A 17,500-nucleotide genomic window follows, 5' to 3' on the forward strand; every position below is an offset into this window, starting at 1 on the left:
TTTTTTTTTTTTTTTTTTTTTTTAAGACTGTCCCTCCCTAAAAATGCCCCCCCACAGGAAGGAGGAGGAGTTCATAACTTCCATGGCCTTGGGCAGAGTAAAGAAAAGGACCATCCTGTTGACACTAGCTCAGAAGTCAGCAACAGCAAGATGTGTTGGCAGCAGACCTCCAGGAGTCTTATTGGATGATGCAATGGATACGTCCTTAGAAACTACTCGAATGAGTCCGTCCATAAGAGTAAGCTTCATGTAGACTCTGACAAGAGGAACAAAACTGCGGCTGCCACTGCATCTAGGAGATGAAAAATCAGAGCAGTCGATGCTCTCTTGAAAGCTTGATGGACCTGAAGATACAAGGATAACAGTCTGAGTAGTGATGCCCAAATGGCAAGATATAAACTCAAATGCCTAAACTGGCTCTAATTAGATTTTCTTGCAATTTATTTCGACTCAATGCAAAGAATAAGTAGAGCAAGGAGTCCCTCAGCTAAACTAACAATGTCTTTACATAGCTCTAATAAGCCAGTCACTTAGGAAAGAAAAGACCTGCAATCCCTGCAGCTTCCATCACTACCATGCATTTGGTGAACACCTGTGGGGTTGTGGTGAAATCAAAGGACAAGACTTAAAACAGAGTCATATAATGGAGGAAGTTTTTGCTGTTCAAGTATACCTTTATACGATAACAAGTACCCGAGAGGTCTACAGAGCACATCCAGTAGTCTTTCCTCGACCTTCGTAAAATGGACTGCACCATGACCACTCAGAATGCAGCTCGCCTGACAAATAAATTCAATCTGCTTAGGTCCAAGATGGGTTTAAGGTCCTTCTTTGGTACCAAAAAACTCAAAAGTACCTCAAATCCTCTCTGGTTTGGTGGGACCTCCTAGATGACTCTTGTTGACAGCACCTTTTCTATTGATCTGGCTGTTCCCGTTCTTTGCTGGGGTGGAACATCTGGAAGGGTCTTTCAATAAAGTGTTGGAAATGTTTGGAAGGGGATAGTATAGGCTCTGGTGATGACTCTCAATACCCGGAAAAATTTGGTGACGGCCTCCTAAGCTTGAGAGTGGAGAGCTACCCCCCCCCCCCACCAACTGCCTCCAAACAGCAACAGCCGGCAAACATTCATGAGAGCTGAAAGGGTTTGTGAAGAAAAGTATCTCTAAAACCCTGACTTTGTGGTCTGCTCCTGCCCCTAGGGTAGCATCTGTTAAAAGTTCTCATCTCTGCCCCTTGACACCATCCCCAGGAGAATTTTGGATGTATTGCTGGGATTTCTTTACCAGCCATTTAGCCCCTATGGGTTAAGAAAGTCCTCTGAAGGGTGGAAAAACAGACCCCCACAGCAAGCCGTTTTGCCATCTTACTCACTCCTGGTTACAGTATCCTCTACTGTTAGTCCAAACAGCTTGGAGCCATCAAATGGTGCATCCAGAAAGGATACCTTAAAGCATTCCATAAAGTTGCAAAGGCACACCCAAGCATGATGGTGAAATGCTATGCCAGTGCCCAGCACCCTGGTTATATCTGCTGTGTTAAATAAGAAGTGCATGTAAATATTGGAAATTTAAGTTTATGGAGGCCCACTGTCAGAGTCTCAACCTTCACCAGGGATGGTAGGATTTAGTGACTTCAATCAATTAATCCCTTTGCAGTCGAGTTAGGCATGCCCATGCAGTTCAGTGCACAAACAGCAAAGGTGATTAAAGCATCCGTGCACTTCTCAAACTTCCTAAACCTGTCCAAATTTGTCAACTCTGTCTGGCTAGTGAACAGCTGCCCTTTTCCCTGATGGCTCCTTCCTGGTGCCTGTGCCTACCACAATCACATGGACCATAGGGCCAACTTGTCCTTTCCTCGGAGTTCCTTGGTAGCTTCACCTACCACAAAAGCAATGACCATAGGCCCCTTGCTCAAGTAAGACCTGACCTTCGGCAGGACTAAAATCTTACAGAGCATATTATGGATAGGAACCACCAGGTCTGGTTCTCTTCACAACCTGGGATCAAATCCCAAAGAGTACCTGGAGGCAGTACCACCCTGCATTGCTTTGTGCCTAAATTCAAATGTCAGCTCGCTGGTTTACTGTGGACCACCCTGAGGTTTTTTTTTTTTTTTTTTAATTATGCTGAGTATACAACTAAGATGCTTGAGGTGTGTAGGGTTTCATATTTGGGTCTCATCATCATTTTCCACAAATCTACTCCCTTAACACTTCCAGAGGACACTGCAGACATAGAAGATACTGAAAGAGATTTAGTGGGATGGTACAAAAACATGTCCATATCCTGGCACCTAAAGGAGGGTGACCAGACTCAAGGGGGTGACTGCACAGTAGCAACAGTCATCAGGGATCAATGCTGACATGGATCAGTGACAGAATCTGCCGTAGGACTTTGGCCGGACACTGTTCTGATGAAAGAGCCAAGGAAACTGCAGATCAGTAAAAGAAGCCCCAATGCAGGATCTAAGCATGAAGCCGAAGAAGCAGTGGACTGTGGTGGTGGTGGGGGGCACACGCCTCATGCTCCTGATGCAAACGTACAGCCCCAAGGCAGGGCATTTGTTTATCCTGCAAATCCTGTAGCACAAGATCTACAAATTATTTGAACTGAGAACAAGACCTCCCCACCACAAAAAACACACACACCTGCACGCACGCTCCCCACGTGCACACACAAACACAAGTGCACACACTGCAAGCAAAAAGGACCAGAGAGGTTAAATAACAGTCTATGCACAACACAAGAGAATCAGACAAAAACAAGCCAAAGGAGATAATAGAAAAGAAAGATCTGTAGCTATCAAAAACTGGCCAAGACAGATACCAAAAACTAGCTAAATCATTTACCTGTAAAGAGTGCCGGTAAACAACACCAGTTGTTCAAGCACAGTAAATGAGATCTGAGGGGATTAGGTTCTCTACTGCATTATGGGAGAGGAGCTTCAGAACAAAGTCTGAATTGTCGGCCTCAGATCTAATCAGAGCCAATAACCCACAGGTTGAGGTGACAGAAAAGACAACACCGGATTGGACTCCCGTTTTGAATGGTCCCATTCCCTCTGGAATACCTAAAAACTACAGATTTTTGTAGCAAACTAGCTTCTCAAACCATTCCCTTCCCTTTGACCATACCTACTGCTCTGAGGGCCACTGTAAATTCCTTCTTTCCCCACTCACAATTACAGCAAACTACAAATTCAGTTGTGCATTTAACACCAAGCTTTCCACAAGGATCAACAATTTATCTGCTCTTCCTCCATTCACAGCCTAATAGTCCATTCTTCCTGTTCCATTAAAACATTAGTGGTTGGGGTTTCTAACGCCTAAAAAGCTGTGTATACTCTGACTTTTTACACAGATGTCACAGATAAGCCAGCAACTCTAAAGAACTCAACACAATTACAAACTACTAAAATATAGCCTCACTGAAGCCTCTAAACTGCCTCTAATAATACTCGAGTTAAAGACAAGAATTGACCATCACCTACTCATCTTGAAAATTGTATATTTTTGTTTAATCTGAACTCCTACTACGGATATTAGTCTTATGGTTTGTTAAAAGCATTACACTGTGAATTTGCCTTTATCAACCACACAGCACTGCTGCACATGTACATGCCATTCAGCTAAACAGCAGCAAGACACTCCTCAGTGGCACAGCTTGCAGTTCAGCCAAAGAAATTCAGCAGCCCAAATTCATATGCAAGTTGAAGCACTTTGTCTTCTTCTTCTTCTTGTAATAGATCATAAACCCGTGCTGAAGAAAGTATTTCTGCTATCCTACTGACAATGTCTCTGCTATTCTTATAATATAAATATTAAATATAATAAAAAATATGCTGCACAGGTGTAAAATTCCATCAGATGTCATATGCCCATTACAGATGACACTTACCTCCCACTCTCCAGCGTACCTCATGACAATGCCTCTGCACTGCTTATTGTATTCCGCAATTCCCATTTTGGCAACATCTTCTGGTCCCTTAATTCCAATAGTTTTGTCAATCTCATACTCCTGAAAGAACATGCAAAAGATTATAAATACAAGTACATGCAAACACTCGGAAATACACAAACAATTAATGCTTGATAATCAGTAGAACAGGTGTCATGAGTAATACCATACATTTATGGGACAAAAGTGTGGCCCTTAAAGATCATTTCAGTAATGTGGCAGCATTCTGGTCTTAAGAACCATTCAACAGTTGCAGGTTTCTGGTCACAAGTATTGATCCTCAAAGGAGATGTCATTTGGACAGCCTTATGGTTACAGAAAAAGATCTGGTCCATCTTTTGACATCTTGTACAGCTTAGCCTTGAAATGAAGACTGCCACTAACGGTTTTACTGTAGAGTCGTGCCAGCCAGCATAAATAATGGAAGTCATCATAAGACGTGATTTGGTTCAAACAGGGCAGGGAAAAAGACAGATGCAAAAAATCAGGCTGGATAACCTTAACATCACCAGTAACAAAAAGAAAATCACAAAAGGGCCTGCTGCTGAAATTATTTTCGCACTAGAAAGCTCACCGTATAATCTTGCCTAATGCTTAAACAATTTTCATACTGTGATAAATCCTTAGGAGTACAACATCTGTACAAATGGCTGCCTGAACTATTCATTCTCCAAAGTACAAGAGTTGTATTCAGAATAAGCTGGGGGGAGGGGTATACATGTAAGACGGATATGCTACTGATGACCACTGTTAAACCACATACATACCAATCTTTACATCACAACTGCAGTGTTATATTTCATAATGAAGTCATCTGTATATGAAAGACTCCTATACAAAATGCCACCTCTCTGCTTCACTCAGCTTCAACAAGTCAACTCTTGTGTTCAATGCAATGTGGAGGTAAGGAAAAATCCCTACATAAAAGCTCTTCATTTGGAGGAAACAGCATTTTTTTTGCACTCAGGCAAAAAATGCCAATTTGCATAGCCAGCATTCAAACAGCTGGGAGCCAATCTGCCACCAAGAAAGACATGGTTAGGTTGTAGGTTATGTTATGTTGCAGATAAATGCCAAACAAACAGTAGCCAAGCCTACACCGTTTCTCTGTATCTTTATTCAGAATATCTGAAGTACTTCAAGTTACAACTACGGTCTAAAACATGCTGCTCTTAAATTCACACAGACACACTGTATCTTACACTATTATTTCTGCCCCTCTTAAAAAAACAGCTACACAGTAAAGTGACTTACTTTCTTAGAACCCCACAGCTATAGAAAACCTAGTAAAATTAAACGTGCAAACCACGAAGGCTTCTATCAGTGTGAATCCCAATATGAAAAACAAACTGCAATTCAAAAAGAAAAAAAGCCAGTTGTGAAGCTTACTATTACACCTTTCACACATTTTTTAGGAATAATTTACACCTCCTCCTAAGCTTATAATACCATACTGCTTACATGTAGCAAGATTTCTGTACTTACAAGTACAGGCAGCTAACTCAGAGATACTGTCATTTCAGATTTAACGTGCACCCCCTCATTAATATTTTGCAGTCCTGATCACAATTTGGCTCCACAGACCTTTAATAGGCACCAACTCCAGTAATGTACACAAAAATACAGGCCTTCTGAAGTGGGACATCTCAAGTCTCAGAATAAAAATCTGCATAAAAACAAAAATAGCTTGTACTTTGGAAGATGAATAGTTCAGGCAGCTTTACAACTTCTGTACTAAACATTAAAATAAAAAAAAAAAACAGGCTCCTGACAAAAATAATGCCGCAATTAGGTTCATAGGTTCATACTAGGCTATCTGCCCTAGGGCATTTATAAGCCTAGCCAGAGTATGTTTGGCTTTCGCCACCCATTTCAAATTAATTTTGCTATGCCCTTTTTCGAGGTTAGTATACTGTGCCTCTGTCTAACAGTGACACAGAAGTGATACCCGGGGTAAACCTACGATCTCCCATCCACTCATCAAGATTCCTCTTGAAGAGAGTCAATGAGGGACTCTGCCTAACCTGGACTGGGATTTTATTCCAGCGTGAAGGGAGCCTCTGGGTTATGAATCTGTCCCTCCAGCATATCCTATTTATTTCAGTGCTGAGGTTCAAGTCTCTCAAGCGTGTAGCTCGATGGGATTTGGATTTTTTGAGGTGCAGCATGTCCCTTAATTCCGGGTTGGACACGGCTTTATATGTCAGGCACAGGTTGCCTCTGAGCAGGCGGTATGCCACTGAGTAGAGCTGGAGTTTCTTTAACCAGGCAGCATATGGCATCTGTTTGAGCCCTTTGATCCTCTTGGTGAGGTACTTTTGGGGTCTTTCCAGTTGCTGCAGGTGTTTGGTAAGGTACATCCCAAAAGGGGCATTGTACTCTATTATGGGCCTAATGAGGGATGAGTAAAGAGGCACGATGACCTCCCCTAATCTAGATGTGAATCGATGGATTTCATAGTATATATCCCGCGGTGGTGGTGCTGAGGTAGCGTTGTCATCTCACATTAAGACGCTGTCCGGTTCGATTCTCAGCTAAAGCGTCTTGTGTGTGGAGACATGCGTGAATGGGCATACCTTCGTTGAAGGTTGTGCGTCAGGGCTGGTAACTCGACACGTAAAAATCAACTACCAATCATTAGCAGACCGGAGTTCCGCTATGGCGACCCCTAACCGGGAAGAACCGAAAGAAACAACATAAGCAAGAAAGGTGCAATGCTTAATACCTTAGCTGCACATCCCTCCTTATTGTGCTGGCTGCCAGGCACACATCTCACTGCTTTTCTCTATGCACCACAGATGCATAAAAGATGTGTACCAAATTGCTAACCCTGAAAAAAGAAAACACACAGCTTCTACCCCATCATCTCTCTCGAACCCAAAATGCATGTACATACAACAAAGGAACCCAGAAGATAATGAGGGGATACATGGCAGTAAAATAATAAGATACTGTGCATGAGTCAGTGATCCCTCCTGTGCATGAAAAATGAGAAATGGAGAAGAGGGTCAATGGAAAGTGATGAGGGGAACAGGGTGAACATTTACAATGTCGCATTTCAACTTATTTACATGCTTTTGACACCACAGAATGCATCCTAACTTCAGAACTAGCAAACTACTGTCGTAAGCAATTTCCATTAAAAATGAATAAATAAACAACTACTACTTTCTGCAGCTATCCATGAAATGGGCTATACAGAACAAAGTAAAAGGTTCTCACCATATAGTCCATATAATGAAGATATCAATTATGCAAGTGCAGCATCACACCACAAGGACAAATGAGCAAAAATGCTGTGAAGTTCACAGAACATGCATACAAGGGTAATCAAGATCAAGGGACAAGGCAAACCCGCTAACAAAAAGGTAACTGCAGAAAATTAACAAAACAGACAGACAAGCAGATAAGCTCTGAAAACAATCCAAGGTTACAAAAATATATATACATAAATAAAAAAATTGGTGGCCTTTTCAAACTTTTCCCAGTATCCTTACAGTACATACTGGATAGTTACTCAAAATGCATCAAGTCATCCCCTAAGTATTTTAAGTAAAACTTTCAAAACATTCCTTCAAATACTGCCTGGACATTTTTACAGCTGCATCTCATTTATAGTACAGCTTTCAACAGTAATATGGAGTACCCCCCCCCCCCATAACAAATTTTCCTCCACTAAGGCTCTCCAAATCACTGAAAGATGAAGTATGCTTCCACCAGAGAGCTCATAACAGCTATAAAGTGATCATTTTCAGCAATTGTCAGTCACAAAAAACTGGTAAAGAAAACACATTACTATACACACTTTAACCATTCATTGCAGAAAATGTGTGATTCAGCCCAAAAAGAAAATAGTGTATGCAGAGGTTAGTACAGGCAGTCAATTATTTTAATTTTCAGGCATCCAGTATGCAATAATTTATCAAGATTATTCACCATCTGTTCACCAAGTAAATGGGATGGTCTACCGAAACTTTTAAGACGCAATCCAAGCTCAAAAATGAGATCACATACAGGATGAGTTAAAGATAAAATAAAAGTGTAATCATTCAAACAAATTACATAAATTATACTTGTACGTACATATAAAACATACATGTATAAAATGCTATATTATGAGGATGACAATGTTGTGGGGTAGTAAGTTACCAGACAACTGCCAGAGCAGCAGATGCAGGTAGATTCTCCAAAGAGATGCTCTTTAAATTGCAACTTTTAAAAACGTTTTGATTTTTTGTGGTTAGTAGACAGGTAGGTTTAAAATACAGTTTAAAAGGTAGAATCAAAACTTCTGCAAAGGTTAAATGCCTTACTGCTAAATAGAAGTCCTTTGGAGCAATACACAATTGACATATTCAGAAGGTCAAAGGATTTAAAAAAAAATTGGTTACCATGTCGCATTTTCAGAGCTACACCTTTACACTAGTTTTGAAGCACTAGGGCATAAAAACAAACCTCAATGATATAACATGACATCTCAAATGCACTTTCCCTAACAAATAAACAAAAAATATTGACCCTTCCCCGTATGACATTTGGGGGAGGAAAGTTACTTTTCTGAGCTATGGGGGCTGCACCAATTCATCTGTGCTACTTGCAGTAAATCAACTCTTGTGTCACTGCATCTCAAAAGTAGCAGATAAAATACTAATGCAGGGAACACTATCCTCAAGCTGAACTTCTGGAACAATGGAAAGTTACATAAAATCAGACTGCAATCAACTGCTGATTCTACTCCTAAATCCAGACCCCTGAAATTACAGTGGGAACATGCAACACAAAATACTGCAGCTAGAGTGAAGAAATGTGCTGCTTGGCAAAGACCAATAAAAAAAGCTCAAACAAAGAACATTTAGGGACCTGACTACAAGTAGCAGCTATGCAGAATGTGCTCAAACGTATGCTTAAAATGCCAAGCATAACTGTAATGTTCCAAGTAAGCCCTTAATGTGTTTAGCATACCAAGATGCAACACCAAGCAAGCAACTGTAACAGCAAAAGTACAAACCTACAGGACTTGAGCCCAAAGTAGAAGGTTACAGCATTACGGATCTAGCCCTTTAAATTCAAGCAGAACATTCTGAATAGAACATTTCTGTAAATATACACATTTAAAAAGTACAAAATAAACCATTCTAAAATGTCGATTTCTGAGCTGCAAGACTGCTTCAAAGCTGCTACGCTAAAAGTTCATAAAATGCTTCTAACAAATGTGCTAAGCCCTTGGGCATGGTAGAATTACAAACCTTTTCACTTCAAATCCACTTTTGAGGCTGAAAGCTGACTCATTTTGCATGTGCTTATTTTGTGGATGGCTAGGCTGACGGTTAGTCTCTTCCATACTGGGGATATTCTACTGGTCTTTGCCCTGCGGTCTCTCTAGCTTTTAATCCTCTAGATTCTCTGAAATAAAGGAGGCTTGGAGTGCACATCCACATGCCCAGCAGAAAAATGCCGGAAAAGGGCTTCTTCTTGGATGGCCTGACATGAGTTGTCCTGTAGGGATTAGGGTTACACAGACACCAGATTGTGAAATATAACTATTAGGGTCAACTTTGTGCTGTGCCACTTTCTTGGGTACTAGATTTACCTACCCATCAATAACTAGAGCCCGTACCCCAAAAATACTAGGTCGATTAGAAATATACCAATTATTGTATCTTACTTGCAACATATAGTCAATCCAGCTGGGTAAAAATATGGGAGCCTTGCTTAGGTTTTTACATTCTGCCAGGCATTTTGACATTTCCCAGGCCTGCTCAAACAGAAGGCAAGGTGTCCATTTTCCAAATGACCTGGAGTTTTCTAAGACTGATCCCATAAAGTCCAACTACTTTAAATGTGTTTTTGGCAGTAATAAAAATTCCAAACTTCTTCTTGTGCACCACATACTAAACTACCTTGGAGTTTTTTCTACAAGACTTTAGATCTTCTCGCTAACTTTGTCCAAATTTACTTCAGGTACTCAGACTTTGGGCATTCTAATGCCTGGCTAGATTACGAGACCTTTCACTTTACTCAGGCTGTTTTCACTGTGACCCATAAATGTAGACACAACTTTGAGATCAGGACATGGAGTCTGTCTCCTTGTCTGACCATGACTTGGATCATTTCAGGCTGGCCTTCCCACCCTATTATTTTCCAGCTGTAGAGATGATGCAAGCAGACTCTGGTACTCTTTGGCTAGTATCCATGGGGGGGTTCAGTGCAGAAAATAGAGATGATCCGATTTCATCATATAATTATGCTGCTACTTCTGCTCTGGAGCAGGCTCTCCCACTACGTGTCCCAGAATAACACCCTATGAGCCATGGTTCAACTGCCAACGTCACTTGAGGCAGATGCTAAAAGGAGATGGGAGTAATGACAGGTTAAGACAGATGAAAACAAAACAAAACTGAATTTGTGTCAGATATCTTTATCTTTGCACAACTTCTCAAAGAAGAGGTTGCCAAAGTTATGACATCTATCTTCCTCGCGGGGGCAGCTTCCGAGGACTGCAGGCTGTTCAGGATGGGTAACTTAAGACTTTTACTGGGCTGAGTCTGAATTACCATGACAATGTTAAATTTATGGACATTTTAGCTATGCTGCTAACCAGTTAAGACTTGAATCCTAGACCTACAAAGCTACTGTAGCCTGCTTTGATTTGCTAGGACTTGCTATTCTCCACAAAGTACTATCCTCTAGGAGGATAGGGATAGTTTCATCCTTTTAAAAAGCAGCTTTGGCGCCCCAGTTCTCAACAGCATCTCTGAATCCAACTCTGTTGAAGAATCATCACCCTGTCTATGCAGAGTTCTACTCTTACTTGATGTCCTATGACTTATTAGAGCCACGCTAGTTAGAGCTAGGCACAATACAGAGACTAGACTCATTCTAGTGGCATAAATCTAATGTCAAATAGATCAAAGAAAAAATATAGTCTTGATCCTTTATTGATCTTTGTGTCACTTTGGACAGTGTGAATCATGGGAAACTAATTTAATATCCAAGGGTGCATTGTAGTCTCTGTGGTATGGGCCTGAACGCTTTTGTTTCCAATTTGTTATGGTGTACTCACTATTTTGTGGCTGCAGTAAATTCCTCTGGATCGTGATCATTCTACTGTGGCACACCACAGGTTTAATCTTGGCTCCTTTGTTATTCACAGGGTATATGCCTATATTAATGTACATCGTGAGGAGAGTATTTCCCATCACTCTTACAATGACCATGTTCAGCTATACCTCTCATCTTCAATTGAGAATGTGCCTCAATATTCATCAATTGAAAAATGCTTAGATTTCATCCTTGGCTGAATCAATCATACCAAAATAAAACTTAGAACAATCTGTAGCAATGCTAGTCCATGCTACTGTCCATACATCTGAGCTTCCTCATCTATCACCACTGACAGACCTTGGGACTCCACTGATATCTACACAGTACATTAATGATCTGGATATTGCTCTTGAAACAGACCGATCAAGAACCACATGTCAGCTGTTAACAATACACCCTCCCTCCATCTGAATCAACCTAGGAAATGTCCTACTATTATCCCTCGTCTTGACTACTACAATACTTTCCAGCAAAGGCACCGAGATAATGATTTTAGCAGAATTCTGCTCATGTTGTAAATGGGCTACCAAGCTTTTGCTAGGGACAAAAGAACAATTTATATGTTATCTGTGCTGACTACAAGTAGTAACTAGAAATGCATTTAACATCCTTGCCGTCTCTTTCCCTGCGATCCATGACTGCATGGCTGATGAGTGTCCAAAGGACATCAGTTAAGGAGTTCCTTTTCTTACCTTGCACCAGCCCTTTGGAGGTTGCTACCATCTCTCATTCTGACTTTTAAGAAAAAGGCTTCATTTAGGAAGTCCCTTACATTTCATATGTTAAGGGAGGTCTACTGTGGGTCTGTCAATGGGAATTACACTACTTTTGGAATACTGTAACATTTAATGGTCCAGTTTTTGATTCGGTTTCTATTTACATGGAGCACTGTACCTTTTATGTTATTCTACATATTCCACCTTCAAACTGCCCCCCCCCCCACAGAAAAAAGTTATAATATGAACAGCTGTTACACAATTCTGACACTTCTGTAGCAGACAGTGAAATGTTATGACATTTCAAAAAAGAAAATGTTGAGGAATAGTTAACTATTTTGATGTCCAACAGCACAAAAAACACACCGCTAGAAAAGTCCACACAAACTGTAATAAGCACCCCAAGATTCCACATCAAGCGCTACTACCAAGGACCCAAAAGGCTTTTTCCTATTAGTCTTTACAGTTCAAAGATCTTTTTTGGCCACAAGTTGTTCCAAACGCCTTCCCTCCTTGGTACACTACTAATCCATGTGGTCCCTCCCTCACGGAGGGTGCAGAGGGGAGCTTCATCCTTTGCAACAAAAACAAAAACAAAAAAAAAAAAAAAGGAGGAGGACACTTTTCTTTGTACTACATGCTCCAAGGTCATTTCTTCAGCATGCACACTGGCTTGTCAATGAGTCACTGGTGACCTTTTTCAAACTGAAGTACTAAAAACATGATTAATACAGTTTGAAGAGGACTATGTGAAACGTTTCCTCTGTTATGCAGTTATGTTAAGGTGCAAATTGAACTAATTTGTTGACCAAAATAAAATAGTAGCATTTGTGATCTCATTTTTTCATAACAGAAAAAGCCTTCATCTTCTTGGTTAATACAGCCAGAGACAACAGTATGTCAGAAAAGGACAAGCAAGGTGGCTGAAACAAGTTTACAACAGCTCATTTCTACATAATGTCCAAAGCCTGCCCATTACTGGTGACAGCTCACCAGGATGGGCTGAACACTAAGAATTGCTTTCCTCCCAGTACAGCCCAAAATACAAAGGACTGCAAGGGTCAACTAGGAAATGTCATTTTAGAACAGTGTTGCTGAAAGACTTGAAGGCTCTAGGAGAGGTAGTGCTTGGTTACACCTTGTAGTGAAGGCAAAGAGTTGGACTGGAAGGACAAAGAACAGAAATTATACATGCCTTCATCATCAGTGTGGATCTTGCCGCTTTCCAGAAGACCCTCAACAATCACTGTCAGTTAACCAGAAAGGACTTCATCCTTAAATGACGTTTCAAGCAAAAGCCTGGTGCAACACCTCAAGGAATTACCAAGGCTCAAGTTATTCTGCCTTACAAAGCCAGGAACCAATAGCCTCAAGGTACAGCAACCTATCTTGACCACTGCTAAGGATACATTAGCAAGACCTTTCTCTAAAGCTTCTCAGTCTTCCAAGAGGTCAAGTGTGGACAGGTTTTCCATGCCTTGCTATACCAGAAAATTGAGAAAGTGAGACTTAAGGAACAATTCATCAAGCGGTCAATGGACAAGAGACCTAAATTTAACTAAATACTTCTTTTGCCACGCCTAGTCATAACCTACATTTCTTGGGAGAAGAGAAGCTGGATACAAATAATCTGCCTTTCTGGCAAAGATCTGGAATAGAGTAACAAATAAGGCATCCCTTAAAAACATGCTCCAAGAACATTACCCAGAGCCCTTATCCATGACAAATAACTGAAGGTGGACATCAGTGTTTCCAAACTTCAAAGAGTTCTAGTCTTCTCCCCACTACTGCATCTCAAAATCCTTCCCCTCTCATGAGCTGGTTCAACAAATTGCTAAAAGAAACTGTCTGCTGCCTATAACAGTATCGCCAGATTTGCCTCTGGTTCTACTTTCAGAACTCACCATTGCAAAAACTTAAAAGAATTAGGATGGCTTGAATTGCAAAATCTGATCTTGTTTCATCAACTCTCCTTAGCCCACAAAATCCTGTACAAACCCACTAATACCCCTATACTCACTTCCCTTATAACTCCTTACTGCAACCTCAAAAGCCTACGTTCCTCTAACAAACTTCTCATAGCAACTTGTAAAGCCAACAACTTGGCAGGTAACTCCTTGTTCTCCAACACTATTGGAAAATCCTGAAACTCTCTTCCTGACAGATCTCTCTTCCATCTCCTCTCCTCACTGCTTTAAAAACCCAGCTCAAAACTTTCCTTAGAACCCACTGGCTCTGCCCCTGCGTAAACCCTGACTAACATTTCCATCTAGTTCTAGTACTTCCACCTTTTCTGCTTACTAATTTTTAGTCCACAAGTGCATTGACTGTTAGTACGCATTTTAAGTCCTAACTATTGCACCTGAAAGAACTTGCTACTGTAAATGTTCATTAACTAAAGTGTAATTTCTGTTTATCAATGAATGTATTTTGGAGCTTTTCTCCCTGGGCCTCCACTGAAAATGGACTCAATATCCAGTTGGACCAGCCCGTTCAACAAATGTAAAATAAAATAAAAAAGGTGTAGTCCATATTACCTTCAATTTCATTTTTTGCTGAAGAAATTACTATGCAGTGCGTCTTGTTTAAGAGGAACTGTCTGCCACAGTCCTCATTCTGTAAAGCCCTCAAGCACATACAAGATGCACAGGGCCAAAGTGCTTCAGCCTGTAAGATACACCCTCTGAACTAATTCTGGGGTTGTCCTAAGCATTTGTCTTTTTTCAGTGCAGCTCAAGATATCAAACAATGTCAGGTGCTGATAAATGTACCCCCTTTTCATTTCTATGTTTCTCTCACTATTATTCCCATCTCACTGCAATTTTGCTATGAGCTAGACAACTTGTCCCCTTACAAAATGTCAGTCATAGTGCCTCTAATCCTCAAAAAAGGAAGGGTGAGAACTTACAGAACAGTGACCCTTATGCTGAAATTTTATTATAGCGAGCACACAGACACACACACAGAGTTTATTACATGAATCACTGGGGCAGTGGAATCTGTATCCAGGAGAAAAGTATTAAACAATTATTGAACCCCAAAAAAGGGACATATACACAGCATTCTCTACAAAGCAGCAGAGCAAATAAATCTTTGCAATGCTCCAGAACTGCATTTGGCTTCCAATACTCAGAAAAAGTGCATGCAGTTGTCCAGGTAAGCTGTTTTATGAACATGAGGCAGGAACATTCTTGAAAGCTGCTGTGGAAGCTGGTACTGTGAAAGGTTGGCCGCTAGACCCCGCCCCCCAATGTTTCACCACGACTTCCATGGCAAAAGGCAATGCAATGTGCTAATTTCCTTCATGATGTAAAGCTGCAAGCCATGCCTTTACACCTTCCAGGCAGTCTAGATCAGTTTGCAAATTCCATACCTCTACTTGCTGGAGAATACTCCCTTGACAGCTACATAGGTTTAGGTTCTTTGGTTCACAGGCAAGTACTAGGCTACCTGCCCTTTTGGGCCATTTTAAGCCTAGACAATTCCTTCGACAGCGAGAATCAATCCCTGTACCTGGTCATCTGCGAGGTAAGCATCTTGACCATTATTCCAAACCCCACAGCAGTTGCAGAATACACCTTCTTAGCATTCTAGCATTCTAAATTTTATCAGGCAGGATGACTGGTTCCAGTCTCAGTTTTTAATCGCCAAGATGCACCTACAGATTCTAGTGCAGGGTTTGTTAGGGGGTTCTTACAGAGGTATTTACAAGTGGCTGGTACACTTTGCAAAACTTGTTTGCTACTAAGAATCTTTTAAATCTAGCATTACCAGGAAACAAATGAGAAAGAAGAGGCAACAAACTTTAAAGCGCCATCATTCTGAACTTAGACACCATCACAAAAAAGGTTTTTGCAAAGAAAGATCTTGAACTGGTCTCCAAGCATTTTCTTTGCTTGCCATTAAAAACAAACATTCTTGAACACAAAACTTTACCCATCTGAGGAGGCAGCACTGGATCGATCACTCCCTGTAACAGCACATAATGGACATGTGGAAATATAAGTCTGGACTGGTGGATGAGGCATAACCTCCAAGAAAGGAGGAAGTTTCTCCCACTGCCACCTGTAACCTTGCAGAATGATATTCAGAACCCATTTACTATCTGTTGCCAAACAGAAGAGAAGCAAAGATTCAGTCATTCTGGAACGGAAAGGGGGCTGCCAGGGTGGGGGGGGGACAAAGTCCCATGAACAATCATTCAGACTTGAGCAGTCTTTGGTTTTCGGGAGTATCCTGAAATCTTAAAGGAGCCTCCTTGCCATTTCTTCTTAAACATCCATTAACAAAATGGTCTCAAAATGCAGGTTTTTACAAAAATTTTAGAAGAGGTCAGAAAATCCCTTAGAAAATTTTGAAAATCGGGGCTGAAAACTTAAAATTCTCTCACTATTCAAAGGAAACATTTAAAAATCTCATTTCATATATCTGGGAGACTCAGTGAATGCAGCTAAGGGAACCTCCTCAAAACAGTACCAGTGGCTATAGCTCTGCGAGTCTCTCATACACACAGACGCACAGACACACACAGAGACACAGACAGACACACACAGAGACAGACACACACAGAGACACACACAGAGACAGACAGACACACACAGACACACACACAGACAGACACACACAGACAGACAGGCACACACAGACAGACAGGCACACACAGACAGACAGGCACACACACAGACAGGCACACACACACAGACAGGCACACACACAGACAGGCACACACACACACACACACACACAGAGACACACACACAGACAGGCACACACACAGACAGGCACACACACAGACAGGCACACACACAGACAGGCACACACACACACACACACACACACACACACACACACACACACACACACACAGAGGCACACAGGCACACAGACACAGGCACACACAGAGACACAGACAGACACAGAGACACAGGCATACAGACACAGACACACACAGGCACACACACAGACACACAGACACACACAGAGACAGACAGACAGACACACACAGAGACAGACACACACAGAGACAGACACACACAGAGACACACACACAGACACAGAGGCACAAAGGCACACAGACACAGGCACACACAGAGACACAGACAGACAGAGAGACAGAGACACACACACAGAGACACAGGCATACAGACACAGACACACAGACACACACACACACACACAGACACACACACAGACACACACACACAGACACACACACACACACACACAGAGACACACACACAGAGACACACACACAGACACACACACACAGAGACACACACACACAGAGACACAGACACACAGAGACACAGACACACACAGAGACACAGACACACACAGAGACACAGAAACACACAGAGAGAGACACACACAGGCATACAGACACAGACACACACAGAGACACACACACACACAGACACAGGCATACAGACACACACAGACACACACACAGACACACACACACACAGACACACACAGACACACACAGACAGACACACACAGAGGCACACAGAGGCACAGAGGCATACAGAGGCATACAGACACACACAGAGACACACAGAGGCATACAGACACACACAGACACAGGCATACAGACACACACAGACACAGGCATACAGACACACACAGAGGCATACAGACACACACACAGAGACACACACACACAGGGACACACAGAGACACAAACACAAACACACACACAGGCATACAGACACACACACA

The 17,500-nt window shown here is 41.6% G+C and overlaps 1 protein-coding gene across 2 annotated transcripts in view; it reads right to left on the minus strand.

Moving 5' to 3' along the window:
• Nucleotides 1-17,500, minus strand: part of IARS1 (isoleucyl-tRNA synthetase 1) — a 1,809,950-nt gene that overhangs the window by 1,692,927 nt on the left and 99,523 nt on the right. For both annotated transcript variants that reach the window (XM_044077404.1, XM_044077403.1), the window contains one exon: nucleotides 3,903-4,022. In XM_044077404.1, coding sequence (XP_043933339.1) covers nucleotides 3,903-4,022 — 120 coding nt within the window. The remainder of the gene's footprint in view (nucleotides 1-3,902; nucleotides 4,023-17,500) is intronic.

This window comes from Protopterus annectens, chromosome 7.part0 (assembly GCF_019279795.1).
Source record: "Protopterus annectens isolate FY-2018-M chromosome 7.part0, PAN1.0, whole genome shotgun sequence".
NCBI classification, from domain to species: Eukaryota; Metazoa; Chordata; order Ceratodontiformes; family Protopteridae; genus Protopterus; species Protopterus annectens.